The 19,945-nt window shown below is 38.3% G+C and overlaps 1 protein-coding gene across 3 annotated transcripts in view; it reads left to right on the top strand.

Moving 5' to 3' along the window:
- The window catches only part of SNTG1 (syntrophin gamma 1), an 886,518-nt gene that overhangs the window by 816,056 nt on the left and 50,517 nt on the right, over positions 1–19,945 (top strand). For all 3 annotated transcript variants that reach the window (XM_027042820.2, XM_027042821.2, XM_053208542.1), the window contains 2 exons: positions 11,441–11,593; positions 15,488–15,580. In XM_027042820.2, the coding sequence (XP_026898621.1) occupies positions 11,441–11,593; positions 15,488–15,580 (246 nt within the window). The remainder of the gene's footprint in view (positions 1–11,440; positions 11,594–15,487; positions 15,581–19,945) is intronic.

Below are 19,945 nucleotides of genomic sequence, written 5' to 3'. Positions count from 1 at the left end.
ACTGCTCTGATCAGTTAGCAACCATCAACATTGAGGTGGGACCCTCCACAGTGAAAGCTCAGATGATGGCTAGCATGTTTCAGCAGTGAAGTCTTTTTATTAAGGCATGTCCATTTTTTTAGACATACTTCTATTTCACACTTGATAGACTATGCTATAAGTGTAAACTCAACTTTATTATGCCCTGGGAAACCAAAACAGTCATTGACTTTCTTTATTGTGATACTCACTCTACTGCAGTGGCCAAGAACTGAACCCGACAATATCTCCAGGGTGTATCTCTTTATAGACTTCAGCTTCTTGACTGAGGGATAAAAGGTGGATGAAACTGTAGTTGGCCAATATACTGAGTGTAAAATTATTTGAATATCATTAAATCACTAAAAATAATAAATTCACTTTTTCTCATTGGATGAAGAAGCGTTGTCCTTGTTACGTATTGTCCCTTTCTTCTTGGAAACAATTTAAGCTTTCACACACCAAAATGTGGGAGGGCAATGTGATCAGAGAGACAGCAGTCAGTCTGTCCATCCTTCCCAGCCATGCTCTCTTTTGTCTTCAGGCTCCAGTGTGACCTATGGTCCTCAAGGGCAGCATCCTAGGGTCCTGGTGACATGGAAGCATTGGGCTCCAGAATAGAAATGGGACTCATGGTGAGCACAGAGCAGGTATGAGCTCACACTCCAGCCCAGTTTAGTTTCAGGACAGTAAATGACTGCACTGACCCTGCAGAGGGTACAGCCTTCCTCTTTGCAGTGAAATTCCTTCAGAATGATCCTAAACACAGCATGTACAAGCACAAAAAGTGAGAATTTAACAAATATTCAAACATAATTTTCTTTGCTGTGTCTCCTTCCCTATACTTCTGTTTCTCTGGGGAAAGGCTTTCAAATGAACAAAAGTCATAACCATCTAAACGTAAAATAAATTAACACAGAATATATGTATTAACTGATCTGATAATTTGAGAGCTAATACAATAAATTCTGTATAATAGAAAAATTATAGGCATTAACTAAGAGTCTGACCAATCCGCAGAAATAAAAATCATTTTGGACCAAAAAATACTTGCATGCTTTATATTTACATAAAATCAAGTTATGAAGGTTATATGGTTGTATTTTATTGACATACAAACACAGACTGATACCATGAATATTACAAGTTATATGATCTTTTAAATGACAGGGATAGAAAAGAATTACATACCATAGGAGAGAGAGAAATGTTTAATTCCACATATAAATGATGGCTCTGAGTTATGCCATGCTCAATTGCTTTCATAACATCTGTTTTCCAACAATGTTATGTATATTAAAACATTTCATTAGCATGCGTTTATATGTATATACATCTATATACATATGCAGTATTTTATATAGTTTAAATTATGCATTGATATATATACTTATATATATACTTATATATATATATATCATATATATCCTGTTTTCTATTTGACAGAGATGTGTCAAAATGACAATAATGCTCTTTTTATATATGTGAAAGGAAATCTATTCTTAGAATATGTTTCGATGTTTGCGCTCTTATGTCCAATAATGAGAAAGGACCAAACATTACTCAGAATGATCCAGTAATGCTAATAGTTCTTCATGGACTCTCATTTCTTAGATATTCCCAACGAATGGCCAATTTCATTGCTTTAAATCTCATATGTATACCAATAATCATGAAGTTGCTGAGAGCTCCCTCTAAATGCCCCAAATGAGGGCATGTACTGCCTTTGAGATGCCTCCACATGGATGTCTGATGGACATCTCGAACTCATCTTCTCCCACTCTCCAAGTGCCCACCTCAGCGAATGGCCATGCTAACTTTGGCATTCTAGTTGCTCACTTTCAAGAACTTGGCATCAGCCTGAAGGCTCTTTCTGTCATAGCCTTATCTGATGAACAAAATATACCCTAAATGGCTGTTACAACCCTGGTCACTCTCATGTCTCACCTATGTTAAACTTATCTTTTTTTTTTTTTTTGCCTGTTTTCCAAACTTAACACCTTGCCCCTTGTTAGCTTTCAACTTGGCTCATAGTAAAATCCAAAGTTTCCACGACGACTCCAGGGCACTGTAAGATCTCCCGCGTACTTCCTTCAGACTTCCCACCTGTCTGCCCTAGTCTCCTGCTACCTGCCACTAACTCCCTCCAAGGCTACCGTGATGTTTGGGCACACATCAGCCTCAAGTTTTTTGAACTAGTTGCCATCCTATCCGAATATCTTAAATAGTGTGCTCTTTTACTTTATGCCTCTCTTCAAATGTCACCTCCTTAAAGAGCTCTTTTTTTAAATAATTCTGCATATATCGCTTCTCGGCCTTTTGGCTAAGATCAAGTGTAAATGATTCTGTATAAATGACAATGCCCCCTGTGGTTCCCATTGCCAAATGCTTTTAATAGGCTTTATCAGCATCTCGCACGTTATGGTTAAGCATTTTCTTGTTTGCTGTAGAATTTGTCTCATCCACACTCAAAACAAATTTCCATGAGGCAGAGAGGTCACCTGTTTTGCTCAGAGGAATGTCTCCACATTGGGACAGTGCCTGGCACATAGCGGGCATGCAATATTGTTTTGGTTGCAAGGCAGATGAATATCTACTATGGACATTGGTGTAGGCCATGGGTAAAATGTGTTCTGAGACAGCAGTGGGTATGTACAATATGGAACTCTTTTCAGAAAGTTGAAAGTTATTTGTGTCGTTGAAAAGAAAACGCAATAGAAATTTTTAAAAAAAAGCATCTAACGGGACTGAGATGGAAATAGAACGCTGTTTGATCTTGAGCTGCTCGTTAGAAAAGAGCACAGAAGCTAGGAGTAAGATTCTATTATCTATACTCGTGAGTATTAATTGAGGAGTTTGGCCTCCAAACGTCCCCTTCATCTGACACAATAAGCAGGATTAATTGAACACATTTTAGGAGAGGTTTGCTAGGCAGGTACCATTTCCCACAATGATCTGCACTTTTTTACATCTCCCCAGTCATGGCAGTAATACAGCATACTAGCCCATATACACAGAAATGTCATTTTAGGTGAACAGGTAGTTCCCTTTGTATCTCATGTTGGTCAGATCTGTCTGAGTCCATTCTGGCTACTTGATGGCTTTTACTACTTGCGGGATTACGAAAGAGTTGGAGAGGTTGCAGTGGAGAGATACTCCGATAATCAAATAGCTAAGACATAGCACATATAAGGAAAGGTAAAATAATTTGCATCACTTGGTTTCAAAAAGGAAAAGCTGAGAGGCGACTTGACGATTGTCCTCAAGGATATAAAGGTTACTTTTTAAAAAGTCGGGACGGCCTGATTTGGATCATGTCTGAAGAAAGATGAAGAAAAAATTAGTATAAATTGCGGTGTGAAGGATTCCGTGTGGAAAAAAGGAATACTAGGAGATTGAGAGAGGATCTCTACATCCCAAGTATTAAAGGTCAAGAATCAGAATCTCATTCTTTGAAGATATTTCAAAGTGGGATGGTTTGGATTATTTTTTGAAGGCGAGACCAAATGACCAGCCACAATTCCTACTGTTTAGGACCCTAGGATGTCCACATTTACAGTAACAAGTAATACATCCCCCCCCCAAAAAAAGCACTTTCTCCAGAAAACCATATACTCTTCCAATGGAAGCATGGATTTCTAAGCATGGCTCTTTTTAGTGTGGTGCAGTTGTCCTCAGAAGTGGAATATTAGAATCGAAATCTGGAAGATGAATCTTATAACTATTAATTAAAACATTAATCTCAACAGGTAATTTGGAAAGCCATCTCTTTTAATAATATTATAAGGAATTAACTACATTGCGTTGTGTGTCTCTTGCTTGTTTGTTTTTCTGGTTCTAGTCATTGTAATGTATGGTAGTAAGTTTTCTACGTATTTCAATAGCAGTCTTAGGGAAAATGCTGATATCAATCAAAATGGTAATGAAAACTGTTTCAGGTATATTAAATAAGAAATCAAGTATGCAAATCAAATACAAGGATTAAAAGTTTCCTTTGATAATTATACATTGTTTACATACCATCCGCTTTTTAAAAATATTATCATAGGGACGCCTGGGTGGCTCAGTCAGTTAGGCATCTGACTTCTGTTCAGGTCATGATCTCACGGCTTGAGGGTTCAAGCCCCGTGTCAGGCTTGTGCTGACAGCTCGGAGCCCGGAGACTGCTTCAGATTCTGTATCTCCCTTCCCCTGCTCATACTCTCTCCCTCTCAAAAATAAATAAACATTAAAAAAATTAAAAACATTATCATAGAAAAACCCATTTTCTCTTTGAAGGTGCACAGCATTTTTTTTCTACATGGGCTAATTGTGTTTCCTGGAGCTCTCCCTTTTTTTTTCTTCAAATAGGGCTCTGCTTCCCTAAATTTCCTTTAGAAAGCTAAATCTCCTACATATTAAGCCAAAGAATGAGATTAAGTCCTGCAGTGTGGATAGATTTAAACAGGAGGATGCTTATAAATGCTGGGACTGAGGGGCAGGTCGCAGAACAGGAAGTTGCTGGGGTCAATGTATCCCTGATAAAAGAGCCTTGGAGAAAAACAACCTTGGTTTTGCTCCAAGAGAACAGTTAATGTGTTTGCATCTGAATCAGGTTAATTCCAGTGCTGAGTAGGGATGCTGCTAGGGAGAATTTTGTCCTTTGAGACTGCACTCTGCTGGGGTCATGGTGGTCTGGGTTAATGTGTCCAACACCTACCTTATTTAAGCTACTCCTTCCCCCACACATATTTCTGAACCTAAGAATCCTAATCTTAGAACACGTATTCTAAGGCCAATAATCAGAAAAAGATTGTGAATAGTGAGTGTATTTTTTAAAAACATATTTTACCTCTATGCCCTAGAATTGTTACCAACCCAAGTTCAATTGCTTGCTGCTTGAAAGCCAATATTTGAAAGTCAAGTGTTGGTTGGAAAGGAAAGATTGTTTAACTCAAGAGGCCTGGGGAGAAGGCAGACTGATGTCTAAAGATTGTCTCCCATGTTCCAGGCTAGGAGGGGAAGAGCTATTTAAAGAGGAAATTCAGGGTAAGAGATTACATGCATATTGATGAAAAGGGTGGGGAAACATGATTATTCATGAGAAAGATGGAACATGTGCATTGAACACACATATGTGTAACATACACCCTCATTCACTTTGGGATAGACACTTAACATCAGAACAAGGCAAACTCCAGCCCTTGACATCAGGAGGTTGTCTTCGGACAAGGAGAGGGCTATGCGCTTGCTCCCAGAGAGGGTATAAGGGGGATGGAGTCTTCGGTACGGTGTTTTTTGTGCATAGGCTGGAACCACATCAGTTAGCCTTGAGTCCAGGCTTCTGCAGAGACAGCTAGTGGGTTTGCTAGTGGGGGTCTGAAAAGACACAATAGCTGATGAGGGGGAAACAATTCTCTGAGAAACCAGCTTTAAACTTTCTGCTGGTTTCCACCTCATTAACCCCATGGGGTATGGTTTCAGAATCTCTGGATTTTCCTATGTATACTTGCTTAAGTTATTTGACCTTTCCCAGCCTTAATTTTCCTAAATATAAGAGGAATAATGGAATAATGTGTATAAAATGATTTGATAACATCTGTAATATATTTCAAATGGCAAATATTATTAACAGGAACAATAAATGAATATCTATAAGGATCAGGGTTAATTAACGTTTAGGAAGCTGTTTTAAACTGGATCAGAATTCACACACCTGTATGGGCACATATACATACAGCACACACACATATCTAGAGAACGGTGACTCACATTTGCCTATATAATAAACAATTCTGGCAAACATGTTTCCCTCTCAGTATGAATATGATAGTAAATTTTGTTAGAAAACGAAGCCTTCCTGACTCTACTTATATATCTCACCTTGTGTCATAGCAATATTACACTGTATTACAGAGAAATATGTGTGCGTGTGTGTGTGTGTGTGTGTGTGTGTGTGTGTACATGTGAGTGTATGTATACTAGAGTGTACATAAGATCTGGGTCTGATCTATTCCAGATTTTTAGTAATAGTTAACATTAGTGATGGCTAATATTGTGATTATTAGTGATATTATGTGATATTAATGATATTATGGAGTACTTAATATAATATGTGCCCATTACTTTCCTAAGCGATACACATGTATCAACTCATTTAATCTTTACAGGAACCTTGAAGCAGGTATTATCATCTTTTTAGAATGCCTGAGCTGATTCTCAGGGAGGTGAAAAGAAGTGGTAAAATTGACATTCATATTTGAGCTAACTCCCAAACTGATGAAATCATAATCCCTAAGTCCAAACAGGTTAAAACTGGGGGGAGTGACCAGTATGTCTAAGACCTAGCTCCTTCCTCAGGGGAATAAGGATGGAAGCCTATTTTGATGGATTATTATACAGATTAATTTAGAGAGTACACGAAGACTATGCATTGTGGGGTTTTTTTCCTGAAATTTGTTATTATGTCCATTTATATCAGCAATTCCAATTGCCTAAGAAGAGTAAGGAAATTTAAAGTTTTATTCCTTCTTTTGCCAGATAATGCAACTAAAATTAAAAAAATGAATTGGTATATACACACACACACACACACACATACACACACACACACATATATATATATATATATATATATATATATATATACATATACCTATACATATATACATAGAGAGAGAGAGAATGTTCACTTGGTTTGATTTTTGGTGTCTAAAACATCTTGAGTTTTATTTTAAATCATTTTAAAGCTAATAATTGTAAATACTAACTTCAATTACTTTTTTCAGAAGTTCAACTTTAGTACTTTTTCAGATCATGAGATTTACCTGTGAATATATAAGTAATAATAAAAGGATAGGTGGTGTTCAAAATAATTACTCTGACAGACATTAGGTGATATTTTAATAGAAAAGTAAGTTTTTATATTTGGTATCTGACATAGCCATAAAAAATGGAAATATTTAAATTCATGTATATGACCTTCACTTACTTCTGATGTATTCCTACATAAAGAAAATGAAAGTTATGTAATTATTGTTACTATAACTTAAAACAAAGTTATTTTTCCATATTGGTCATATTGACTAAATAATACACAAATGTCATTTTTGTTCTGGAATATATAGAATCAGAATTACAATATTGAGAGTGAAGTTTCCAACTTCCTCTTTTACAAAATCCAATAAAGGAAAATATTCCTAACAATATTTTGATTTATATAAAAATTTTCACTGCACAGCAATGTTAAGAATAATACTGTCATAAAAATGAAAATGGTGTTGGGGCGTCTGGGTGGCTCAGTTGGTTAAGTGTCCAACTCTTAACTGTCCAGCTCAGGTTTCACGGGTTAGTGAGATCAAGTCCTGCATCGGGCTCTATGCTGACAGCATGGAGCCTGCCTAGAATCCTCTCTCCCTCTGCCCCTCCCCAGTCCGAGCACTTCCTCTCTCTCTCTCTCTCTCTCTCTCTCTCTCTCTCTCTCTAATAAATAAGCTTAAAAAAATGAAAATAGTATTGTAATGTTATTAAAACTATCAGATTTAGATAGTTGTTATGTAAATTTTATTATGTAGATTTAATAAGTGCCTTTAGGGAATCAATCATTCTTGAAAGTCTAATTCAAAATCAATTGGCAAAATTTAATTCCGAAGGTATGTTTTTCGTTCTCACTTTTAGATATTAGAATAGTCACAAAAAATTAGAAATTATTATTTGTAGCTGAAGAACCCTTTCTGGGCCTGCTCTTCTTGTTTCATTAAAAATTACATTTTTGGGGCGCCTGGGTGGCGCAGTCGGTTGAGCGTCCGACTTCAGCCAGGTCACGATCTCGCGGTCCGTGAGTTCGAGCCCCGCGTCAGGCTCTGGGCTGATGGCTCAGGGCCTGGAGCCTGTTTCAGATTCTGTGTCTCCCTCTCTCTCTGCCCTTCCCTGCTTACACCGTGACTTACTCTCTTTCTCAAAAATAAATACACATTAAAAAATTTTTAAAAAATACAATAGAAAGTTTATGGTTATGTCTACCATCTTAATAATTATTATTCTAAACACATAGTTTGTTTTTCTTTTTAGTAAAAAAACCACTTTGGTTATACCACTGACCTCTGAACGTCTTAGAAAAGCATCTACGTTAATAGCAAACATATCTGTAATGTGTTGTTTCTGTGTAATATTGTTTTGTGAACCTGAGACAAACCGTAAGAAGGACAGCGTTTGGTGATTAGTGAGCAGAAAGTGTCCAGAAGACTTGGAATAAATCTAAAAAATGAGGGGATACTTCCAGAGAAGTCGTAAATGAGACCAATGCACCAAAATAGCGTCCGTGATTTGTGTAGCTATTATTTAAAAAAATTTTTTTTTCAACGTTTATTTATTTTTGGGACAGAGAGAGACAGAGCATGAACGGGGGAGGGGCAGAGAGAGAGGGAGACACAGAATCGGAAGCAGGCTCCAGGCTCTGAGCCGTCAGCCCAGAGCCCGACGTGGGCCTCGAACTCACGGACCGCGAGATCGTGACCTGGCTGAAGTCGGACGCTTAACCGACTGCGCCACCCAGGCGCCCCAATTATTTTATTACCATTCGTTAAGTGACACTTTCCAATGAGCAAGAAGTATCATGGAGGCTATTGTTTCTACTGGGGCCAAACTCACCCTGACCAAAGATAAACAGAGAGCGTACAGAGAGCAAATTAAAGAAGTAGAAATTAAGGAACAGCGTATATATTTACTTTATTGAGTATCAGCACTAGTAATAGAAATTTCTAATGTTAATTCAGAACTACCCTATGTCAGAAACAATGCTAAGATTTATACGCGCATGTTCCTTTTTCCATCTTCTGCCTCTCTTGCTCTTCTCTATCGAAAGCAGCGGATTCCGCCTCTTGCTTACCTCAGACCTTCCAGGGGGGTTCTCACAGCGCAGGCGGTCATTTGAACGAATGTCTTAGCAGGAGGACCCGAGACCATTCAGGCTTGCAACGGATTGCCCTTGCATGGATCTCTAAGTCCTTGATGATGAGACATTCTTCCCGGAACAAAACTTTCTCCTTCCCACTTTCGAGAATGATTTATTGCTCCCATTCCAGTTCCTTAAGCACGTTAGATAGCACTGTCATGATGCTTTTTATTATTTTTATATATTTGTCTCCCTCAGGAAACTGTGACCTGAGTGCCTGGGTGCCCGCAGGGGCTGTAGTGTAAGTCACCATGTGAGGAGTGCCTTATAAATAGCAATAACCAATGACCGCAACTGTTCCCAGATGTTGAACTTCTATTTGCAGAGTCGAACAGAGAACCCTCTGTCTTTGAGAGCTCTAGTGCTGGGTCAATTTAACAGGAGATGCTAAACCAAGTTTTCAAAGAGTAAAGTAGTTAAGCTGCCAAGAAAACGGAAAAATCTTAAATGAAGGTTATTTTAAGATTTCATGGCAACGTAGGAGAAGGAAAAATGTCAACAGTTTTCTGGCTCTTAATGACACTGATTATTTTAGGTTACAATTTTACATAACAAAGAAAGTTAAGACCTCTTGAATAAGCCATAAAATTAGCAAGGTTTCCAGAAATCCTGCCGTATTTGGTTACAGTTTTTGTGCCAATGTTGCCAATGAAATAAGTAATATAGAAGTTGAAATATTTACGAGATAAATAAAGGATTTGCTATTTTTTTTTAAACATGGTAGCTTGTCATTACACTTACGTTAAAGTCCAGAATTCATGACCTGTCTCAGCAATGGCTCTCGACCTCTCTTTCACCTGCTGTCTGGATTTCTGGAATGCCGTTGGAGCTGTTGCTTCAATGCCTGTGCCAACACCAATACCTTGCCAATACCTTGCCAATACCTTGGTTAAAGGCCTCTTCCTGCCCATCAACCTTCAATGTTCCACGTGTCTTTCAGCCACTGCTTAAAATGTACATCCTAGAGGATATTTTCCTGACTCACCAATCCACTTTGGTGTGAACTGCATTCCTAATCTCCATAACAGCACTTACAAGGATCCGTCCCGACCTATTTACTTGTAGAGTAATTTACTTAATATCTGTCTTTGTCACTCCAGTAGACATTGTAAGCGCCGAATGATGGGGGAAAAAAAAGTACCTTACAATAGCTTATCACTGGACTATGCTTTTGAAGATATGTTTTCATTTTTTTCACCTTAAGATAGTATAAGAAAATCAGTAAATATAAAGAGAATGTAACTTTCTTTGAGCTCCTGAGCATCTCCTGGCAGCAGTTATCAAAGCTGAATTCTACAACCAGAAGCAAGTGCTGTTCATTCACTCTCCTCTCATATTTTAAGCATCCAAATAGGAAAACAAAGAAAACTAAGTTTATTGATAAGATAGTTATTAGTTTGAAAACACTTGCCAGAGCAGAGAATTCCTTCTAACATTTGTGAGTGTTTAATGATACCTTTATGTAGTTATGTATAAGAAATGGTGAAAGACCCCAGTGACTACGCTTTGGCCATTTTCAGCACACTCCACATGTAATTCAGAGGCCATATCTGACATATTGCTTGGGATTACCCTATTTCATCAATTCTTAGCCGCATTTTCTTTTAATATCTCTGAAACTGACATACACATAGATAGGTGAACACAGTTGAAAACGCCTAACAAGACCAAGAAATTGCCACGTCACAGTCTTCTTGACTTAATAAAATATAGTTACATAAGTAAGGTAAATATGTATTTTTTAAAAGCGATCCATTTTTTTTTTTAGACAACCTAGACTCATTGTTTCCATTTCTCGTGTAGATATGGTCATGTGGCTTTAAGGGCTAAAGAAATCAACTCAACAGAAAACGTCCTGCTTGCTAACCTTTCTAAAATTTGCAAACCTACCGATAAGCATTAACTTCATCGTCTCGACAGCTCTGTTAGGGAAAAAGAAAAGAGGGTTTTGTGTCATCACTTCGTACCGTCTAAACTGAACTCGTGTTAAATGCTTTGCGAGTTATGTTGCTGGTAAGCATAGAAGCCAGCCATCCTCACTTCTGTTTCATGCGATGCTTCAGTGTTGATAACGAGGAGAAATACATTAGTTGTGGACTTTGAGGTGTGGAGTTTAGGCTGCTATGACCATTTTTAAAGTTTATTTATTTTTGACAGCGAGGGAGAGAGAGACAGAGCATGAGTAGGGGAGGGGCAGAGAGAGGGAGACACAGAATCTGAAGCAAGCTCCAGGCTCTGAGCCGTCAGCACAGAGCCCGATGTGGGGCTCGAACTCTCAGACTGCGCGATCATGACCTGAGCCGAGGTCGGACGCTTAACCGACTGAGCCACCCAGGCGCCCCTGCTATGACCATTTTTAAGGAAGATGTAGTGTCATCCGTATGACCTTGGCGTCTCCACCGTGCATCAGTCAACATTGATTCGAGGTATGGCCATGTCAGCAATATGGATTGATGTATGCCAGCCTGTGTAACTCCAGGTTTCCATCAGGACAGTGACCTGCTGGACCAGCGGAAACACTGCTTCACTGTGCAGTCTGAGTCTGGAGAAGACCTCTACTTCTCCGTGGAGTTGGACTCTGACCTCGCCCAGTGGGAACGAGCCTTCCAAACAGCAACCTTTCTGGAAGTGGAACGGATACAGGTGAGAGCCTGGGAAATTTTAGGACCTGTGCCTCCCAACAATGAATGACTGCTCCCCTAGAGTTTAAATCTCAGATAGAAAATGCTGTGACTTTTCTTAATTTTTGACAAAGCCACCTCCTCTTCTCCCATCGTGACCATTAGCCTGAATGGTTTCATTCACTCCCAATGCTCTTTCTTTCTAGAAATAATTTCCTTCATCTCTACCCTTCAAAACCACACAGGGAATTTGAGACATGTTTTCAGAGGTCACGTCATCATGAAGATTTTCCTGATTTCCAGCCCGTTCTGCTCATTACCACTATTCCCACAACAGTCCCGTTCAAACCCGTCCCACACGTGCACAGCAATATCACTTTTCTGTGTGTGTGCTTGTCTGTTTTCCTAGGTCTGCTCACCCTCTATCTTGCATTGGGGCGACGTATGCTTGCCATTCCCCACACTAACTTACAGGTTGCTTGGGATTATTTTATTCATTTACCAACTGGATACAGTGCCTTTTGTACATCACAAGTATTCAGCAGATATTTATTAAGCTGTATTTCTTAAGTGTGAAGTTATATCTAGATCAAACTTCAAAGAGCCTTCAGCCCCTACAATTCATGGGACCATGAGATCGAAGAGGCTCCCAAATACAGGTCCTGTGGCTGAGGTCTGACAGAAACCAAGGTCAAAACTGAGCAATTGTGATGTGCTCGCCACATGCAAATGGGCCCATAGAGCCAGGACCTAAATAGACACACCGACACTTAATTTCGAAAACAAATCTCTAATGATGAGAATATGGCACTGACTCTCCTGGAATGCTTGTCTATATTAGGAGACTTGGTTGCATATTTTTGCAACAGGTTGAGCTGATCTGTAACATGTATTAATTTCCTTTATTTCTGACTATAACCTTCTATATTGAACATACCAGTTTGCACTAGTATGACATGACAATCAGGGGAAAAGGACAGGGAGAAGACTCAAATTTCACTTGTTTAATTGCTCAGTTGACCCTTTCTAACAGCTCTGCTGATCTGCACGTCTCTTAAAATATTAATGTAACTGAAGAATATTGTTTAAATAAGTTAGCTATATAGAATCTCAATTCAATACATAGTTTAATATCAAAAACGGAGAGATGAAAAACCTTCTACATTATTTTATTTCAAGTATCAACACCTAAGACCATTTTGAGCACTAAAATATGTTGGTCGAATAGGAGTTGACGTTTTTGTTATTCATAATGATACTTTTAAGCTTCCCTAATTGTCATTTTCCCAGAATATTACACTTCACTTGCAAACTACTACATGGACATTATCTATCTAATGGTCTCAATTCAAGATTTCATTTTAAGTCCCCTGGTGTTTAGAAATGAGATAACATTATGATGTTTTGATGTAATGTAATACTGTTTTGTTTTTGTTTTTGTTTTTTTTTTTTGGTTCTGGGCTGCATATTCTCTAAGGTAATGTCCTGAGCAATGCATTTCTTTGCACCGTCTCACTATACCATTCACTTGCACATAGCAAGTGAAAAGTAAAATATTTAATGCTTTGAAACGCCTGGGTGGCTCAGTTGGTTGAGAATCCCACTTCAGCTCAGGTCATGATCTCATGGTTCCTGAGTTCGAGCCCTGCATTGGGCTCTGTGATGACAGCTTAGAGCCCGGAGCCTGCTTCAGATTCTTCTCCCTCTCTCTCTCTGCCCCTCCCCCACTCTCTCCCTCTCTCCTCTCTCAAAAATGAATAAACATTCAAAAAAAAATTAGCACCTTGTTAGCTTTTGTTAGCCCCCAAATGGGGCTCTATCCCATGATCCTGAGATCATGACCTGAGCTGAAATCAAGAGTTAGATGCTCAGGTGCCCTTAAAATGGAACTTTTAATGAAAGAGCATGTGACTTACAAAATTGATTTTCTTTAATTATTATTACATGTTTTATCCAGGTATAGACATTTAGCTGTCATCCAAAAGGACATATTAAAAAATATTTTATGTGTGATATATGTTCAAATATTGTGTAATATTATATAATTGTGTAAAAATCTTTCAAATGTTGCAAATTATCCCTGAAAAGTATAATTTTCTATTTTTTTCTAACTATAATTCAATTTTCATTATAAAATAAATAGAAATTAAACAATAAATCAAGTGTTATGTTATTAAAACATTAATTATATTCATTATATATATTTATTAAAAGATTATAAATTATAGAATTAAACTTTAGTGAGTCTCAATTTATATATCTGTTTCAAATTAATGGTTATTGGTGAATTGGTTCTATTCGTAATTTTGAACTTAATGAGATAAATTTTCATGTTCTGTACTGAAGGTGTTTTCACCTGACATATTCTTTTATAGCAACTGAAAATAGAGAACAATTATGTCTAAATTAGAGGGAATGAGATAGCCTTGAACATTTCTTTTTAAAGATTTTTTAAATGTTTATTTTTGAGAGAGAGAGAGAGAGAGAGAGAAAGACAGAGCATGAGCAGGGGAGGGGCAGAGAGAGAGGGAGACACAGATCTGAAGCAGGCTCCAGGCTCCGAGCTATCCCCACAGAGCCCGACGTGGGGCTCGAACTCAGGAACCGTGAGATCATGACCTGAAGTGGGACGCTTAACTGACCGAGCCACCCAGGTGCCCCAAACATTTCTTAATATTGATAGTGGTTTTAAAGAAGTGGTAATGGGTGGATATAAGCACGGAAGATGCCCATGCATTAAACAAAATTACACCCAAAACTGAACTTACAAGGCCCATTAAGTTTGTTTTCTGAGCTGGTTTTTGAAAACTTCAACCGTGAAGGAATAATTTGGCATAGTTGTAGCTTTCCTATGCAAATTGGACTTAAAGCTATGAATATAGATTTTTGGTGAAGTCAACTTGATGCATTTAGCCATCTTATCGTCAGAATCTGATTCATTTAATATACTTTTATATACAGTATTATAAAACAAATATCATGTAAATATTGGTATTGAAAATTTGCTTGAGATAGGTTTCTGTCTCTCTCTTCCTTTCTCTCTTCCTCCTTGTTTGTGAATTATGAGTAGTTTTCTTCATTTGAACATCCCAGTACAGTTTGTAATTAAATGAAAATAAAGGTGGCCTCTGGACATAAAAATGCATCCTGTGGCACATAAGTTCCAAGTTTTCATTTCATATTTGTTACTGTTAAATTTCAGTATCTTTATTTTATTCATCTTCCAAAATATTTATATAAGTAACATTATAATTTAATCTCATCTTCGTGTAAAAAGTCCTGGTGATTTTGGAAGAATCAGTAGGTTTATACAAATAAGAAACAAGGAGTGAATGTCTTTGGGAAATAGCTTGTACCACATGGATGAACATTATATGACAGACTCTTAAGATAATGATGTTCTTACACGTTTTGCCTTGGTTCCTGAATCTGTGTTCATGTGCCTGCGAGTTCTGCTTTAATAATATCCAAGAAATTGGTAGGCCAACAATTGAATTAATATCTTAACCTTTAATAATTCACTTTTGGCTTAATGAAAATGCAATGATGTTTAGCTTTAGAATGTAGCAACGTAACGTAATCTGGCCTACACCTAAACACTTTTATACCGGTTTTATTGCCGATACCGCAAAGGGTGTCAGTGCAGCCCTAGGTAAAAGCGTGTTCAGATAGCACAGGATTGGAAACTCGGCCCCTTGTACCCCTTGGCAGGTGAAAAGCTGTTCGGCTTCAGTTTTATTAACACTAAGATGTCAATAATACTATGCTCCTCGTACAGTTATTGCTGATACTACGTTAGCTATTGTATAAACAACTTATTATTGGAGCTGTCAAAGAGTCTTTGATAAATGCTGGCTATTAATAATGGTACTGGGTCAATCACATGAAAAGTAACAGTGTTTTCTGTTCTGTCTAGTGCAAGACGTATGCATGTGTGCTAGAAAGTCATCTAATGGGACTCACGATCGACTTTAGCACAGGATTTATCTGCTTTGATGGTGCAACAAAGGTAATGTGCTCAAGTCAGCTCCAAGAAATGTGCTGCAGGCATTGTAATTTAAGAATGATTGAAATGACCTCCAACTCCTGTCAGTATTTTAATTGATTACCACGAATCTTGTTTAAGATCCTCATTTTTGTTCATAGAAGATAAATCATGCTTTATTCTGATTATAGAGAAACAAGTGTGAATTTAATAAGACAAACATGTTTCCATAAAACATTATAACTATATAAAGTGGATATACGTGTATAATATATATACATCATATTTTATAGTATATATTATATATATTCTTCTTACTAAAGATATAGCCCTTGAGGGGAAATTTTTCCCCCCAAACACAGCTTTTTTAAACAAAGTGTTTCTTTATTATTTTTCTACATCAACATCTCCAATATCCAAATGGGGAAAACCTTTTTTTAGTTTACTTTTATAGCTAACTTGTTAGAATCATAGTGTGGAGGAATTTGGGGGGTTAGAGTTTCTAGCCAGGGAGAAAATGCTTGTCACCCTGTCTTGACTTAGCAAGGTCTTGTATTGTCTAATTGGGTGCCTTTTCCACAAAGGATCTTTCTTTCTTTAATTTTTCCACACGGTGATGCGTATTGAATGGTGAAGGGCATCCTTCACAGTTAGTCATATCAAAACACCCCTAAAACACAATTGACCCCTTACCCACCACTAATCTTTTCCCAGTGCTAGAGTCCCTAGGACTGTGGTCCCCAGGAGGGGGAACCCTCCTCCCCACAGAGGACATCTTTTCCCTCTCATAACATCAATTTCTAAGGTCCCCTCCACTTCCTCCATTATCAAAGTATGGCCTAAGAAGTAAACCGATATATTCCTTCCCGATAATTTTAAGGATTCATGAGTAATCCGTTCCTGGGAAACTTGTATTTTACCTAAAAATTAACGGGTGTACAGAATTTCAAGAAACAGATGTAAAGAAAACAAGACAGTGATGTACATGTGTGAGGAAGGCAGCACTCGGAAAGTGGGAGGATTTGGACCTTGGGGAAGATGGGGGTCCGGGCTGCAGCCCTGTAGCCCAAGCCAGGTATGGTGCAGGTGGGTGTATGGACTTCTTAGGATTTTTCAGGACCCAGCAATCTAGATTGTCACACAAAAGCTCACATTATTTAAGGACAGCCAATTTTTTTTTGACAGAGTGAAAATAAGTAGTACACCCACGCTGGTCAGATTTCACTGTCCGGGCGTTGCCTTTGCCTAATGCCGAAAGGTTACTTCTCTAATTATGGAACTGTAGGTGCTGTGGCTCTTTTTATTTTATTTTTTAACTTTTTTTTTAACATTTACTTATTTTTGAGAGACAGAGACAGAGCATGAACAGGGGAGGGGGAGGGAGAGAGGGAGACACAGAATCGGAAGCAGGCTCCGGGCTCCCAGCTGTCAGCACAGAGCCTGACGTGGGGCTCGAACCCACGAACCGTGAGATCATGACCTGAGCCAAGTCAGACGCCCAACCAACTGAGTCACCCAGGCGCCCTGCCATGGCTCTTTTGATGGCTCCCAGATGAGGCTGCCATGAACTTTTCCTGTGACTAAAGATTTTCTTTTGAATAAAATCTTCAACTCGGGGTAGGCTCCCAAGTATTAAATTAATTTAACACATTTACTGAATTAATTAGTACTCAAATTCAGAAGTATTAAACTAATGTAATAAATAACTTTAAAAATGATTAAGGTTCAAAAAAAGCTCAAGTGTGATTTTACAAAGAAAATATTATAGCCACAATTGTCCCTAAACTCTTATGAGGAAGATGAAAGTCTCACACCTTGTAAATGAGAGGGAAGGAAATCAAATCCATCTGAACACATATCTGAAAGCCTGAATCTGTTTTGGCTTTTTTTCTTTAAGGCTAGTATAATCCAAATCCACGTCAAGGTCCACTAAGGGTCTCTTGGTGTGGTAAGGGAGAAAATCCATGTGTTTCTACACATGTCAAGGTATTCCCGCATGGGAAGGAATGAGGAGTCGAGACCATAAGCAAATTGTCATGATGCCATCTAGGGCACACCATCTAGTAAGAATGAGATTTTACTCAGTGCAAGCTTGATGCAGGAAAAACCAAAGGCTTTGGGGAGTAGTAATCACCCTCTTTCCATTTTCTGACTGTTACCAGAAGTTCTGAACCTCAAGGCCATCTGAGAATTGGGAGGGAGGGAAAGAGTCTGTCTGCTTATGATGAGCAGAGTATTCATTGCAGAAACTGTGACACTTGCACAGCAATAGGGAGCTATTCATAATTATATCAGGACAGCAGACATAAGCCAGGAGAGTCCTGACAAAGCACTGGGCTGTCCTTACTGCAGGAAGGTGGCCTCCCTCCATGGAATGAGCCCCAAAGTTATTTTTAAATACAAAAAGAAAAAAAAAGAAGGATAATTGTTACATCTTCATCAAAACGTGTTCGTTCCAGTAGTTTATTAAAATAATTAAATGATGTTAAGTTATTTTCTCTACTTGATATGCCTGTGGAAAAAATCCTTAAGAACATATGTCCAGCAGATTTTTTTAAATGTTTGGGTTCGAGAAGGCCATGACAACAATACTACTGATACCCTCTAGCTGTTCACATTTTGTCTACATCTTGCTCAGCCTTGCAGTGACAGTGGAAGCAAACCAAAGGTCTTATGATAAAGCACAGATACCAGGAAAGGGAAGGACGGTGTTCTAAGCGGTTAATTGAGCTCCGTGTGGAGCAAGTTCCACACTGTTAGTACAGGGGCAAAGGGGAGATTTGCTGCATTAATACATAAAAAAGCAACCATATTTATCATTTCTTACAAGGCATTTTTTTTTAATAAAATAAACAACATTGAAAAAATTCGTTAGAAGACTGGATCAGAGATTCTCGTAGTAAGAGAATAGAGTCACCGTGACCTTCGTCTACCCTAGACTGCTACGGGTTTGGAAGCAGTGAGGTCTGGGAATGTCAAGCTCATTCTCACTGCTTGTCCCTTGGGCATGAATGTCCCTGGGGAAAACCTTCTCCCTGGAGTTTCCGGAAGGTACAAAACACACTGAATAGTATAGTACTCCCCACACTTGCGTTTACATTGGCAACATGATAGGAGGTTATACATTCTTTTGTTTCCCTTACTGTTGCTGGGGAGAGTCCCTCTTAGAAACTTATTGCCATATAACAGCTCAGGTTGTTTTCTGTAATCTTCCTCCTTATTAAAATGTAGCCTTTTCAGTGTTAGACAAGGTTTCTCACTACTATGTCAAAATATGATGTTGCAATACTAATATGGTTCCCATAGCTAAAAGTATAGATTTGTTGCCATTATATCCCTTTAAACGTGCACATATGCATTAATCATTTGTATCCATTAATGAATTTCCTATATAAACAGAGCCCTTATTAGTAACATTAAGTGGTTAACTGGATACTAACTGTCTATTGAAAGATAACAGGAGGATGTAAATATCAGTCTTGGGTGCTCTAGGAAAGCTTTCTAGATATTGAGACACCAAGGGTAAAATCATCCAGACAAATCTGTAAGGAAGAGCATTGAATTTGAGGTCAGACGAGACGAGAGATCAACTTTCAGGTAGCCAAGAACCAGATTATGAAAGGCATCGTAGTAAAGAATTTACATCTGATTGTAAGAACAGAAGGACCTTTGAAGGGTTTGAGACACAGAAGGAAATGATCAGAAGTGTTTTTGGCAGCACAAACCCAGTAGAACAGTGGATGACTGAGATGGAGAAAACCTGGGCAACCCGAGATTCCAAATTCTCAAAATCTGTCCTCCTCTGGGCATCCCCCACCCTATGACGTTCCAGAGAAAACAGCATGCATGGTAAACAAGGTCAAACACGCTGTAACAAGTTGAGGGTGAAAATGATCAGTGTATGCACAGAAGAGATATTCAATATCATGAAAGATAAGTTACAAGGAAGGAAATGGAGAAAATGCTAGAGGTGAAAACCGGATCCCCTGATGACGGTCCACAATGTTTCACCAAAATCCGATTTTAACTATGGAAAGCTCATTTTAGCGGAGGTATCCAGATGGCATTGATTGGATGGAGGCAAGACTGAATCACAGGGCATTAATGGAATTAATTTTTGCTTCCCCTTGGTAATTTAGAAGAACAACTTTCAAACTTTTCTTTTTAACCATGAAATTTTGTAAAAATAAAAAAAAATGAAGAAGGGTTAGTTTTATCTGTGTCAGATAGCACTGAGCTCTAATGGTTAAAATGAAGTTGAAGGTGTTGGATCCTACACCTCAGACCTCCCCCTCTGCCCTTGTGTTGCAGCCCAATGGTATAAGCCAACCTCAAAGCCTCCATTGGCTATAACTGGAGCTCATCCCATGTAAATGTCCATTGCAATGT

This window comes from Acinonyx jubatus, chromosome F2, assembly GCF_027475565.1.
Source record: "Acinonyx jubatus isolate Ajub_Pintada_27869175 chromosome F2, VMU_Ajub_asm_v1.0, whole genome shotgun sequence".
NCBI classification, from domain to species: Eukaryota; Metazoa; Chordata; class Mammalia; order Carnivora; family Felidae; genus Acinonyx; species Acinonyx jubatus.
Note: the sequence above shows the minus strand (reverse complement) of the source record. Positions and strands in the feature narration are given on the sequence as shown.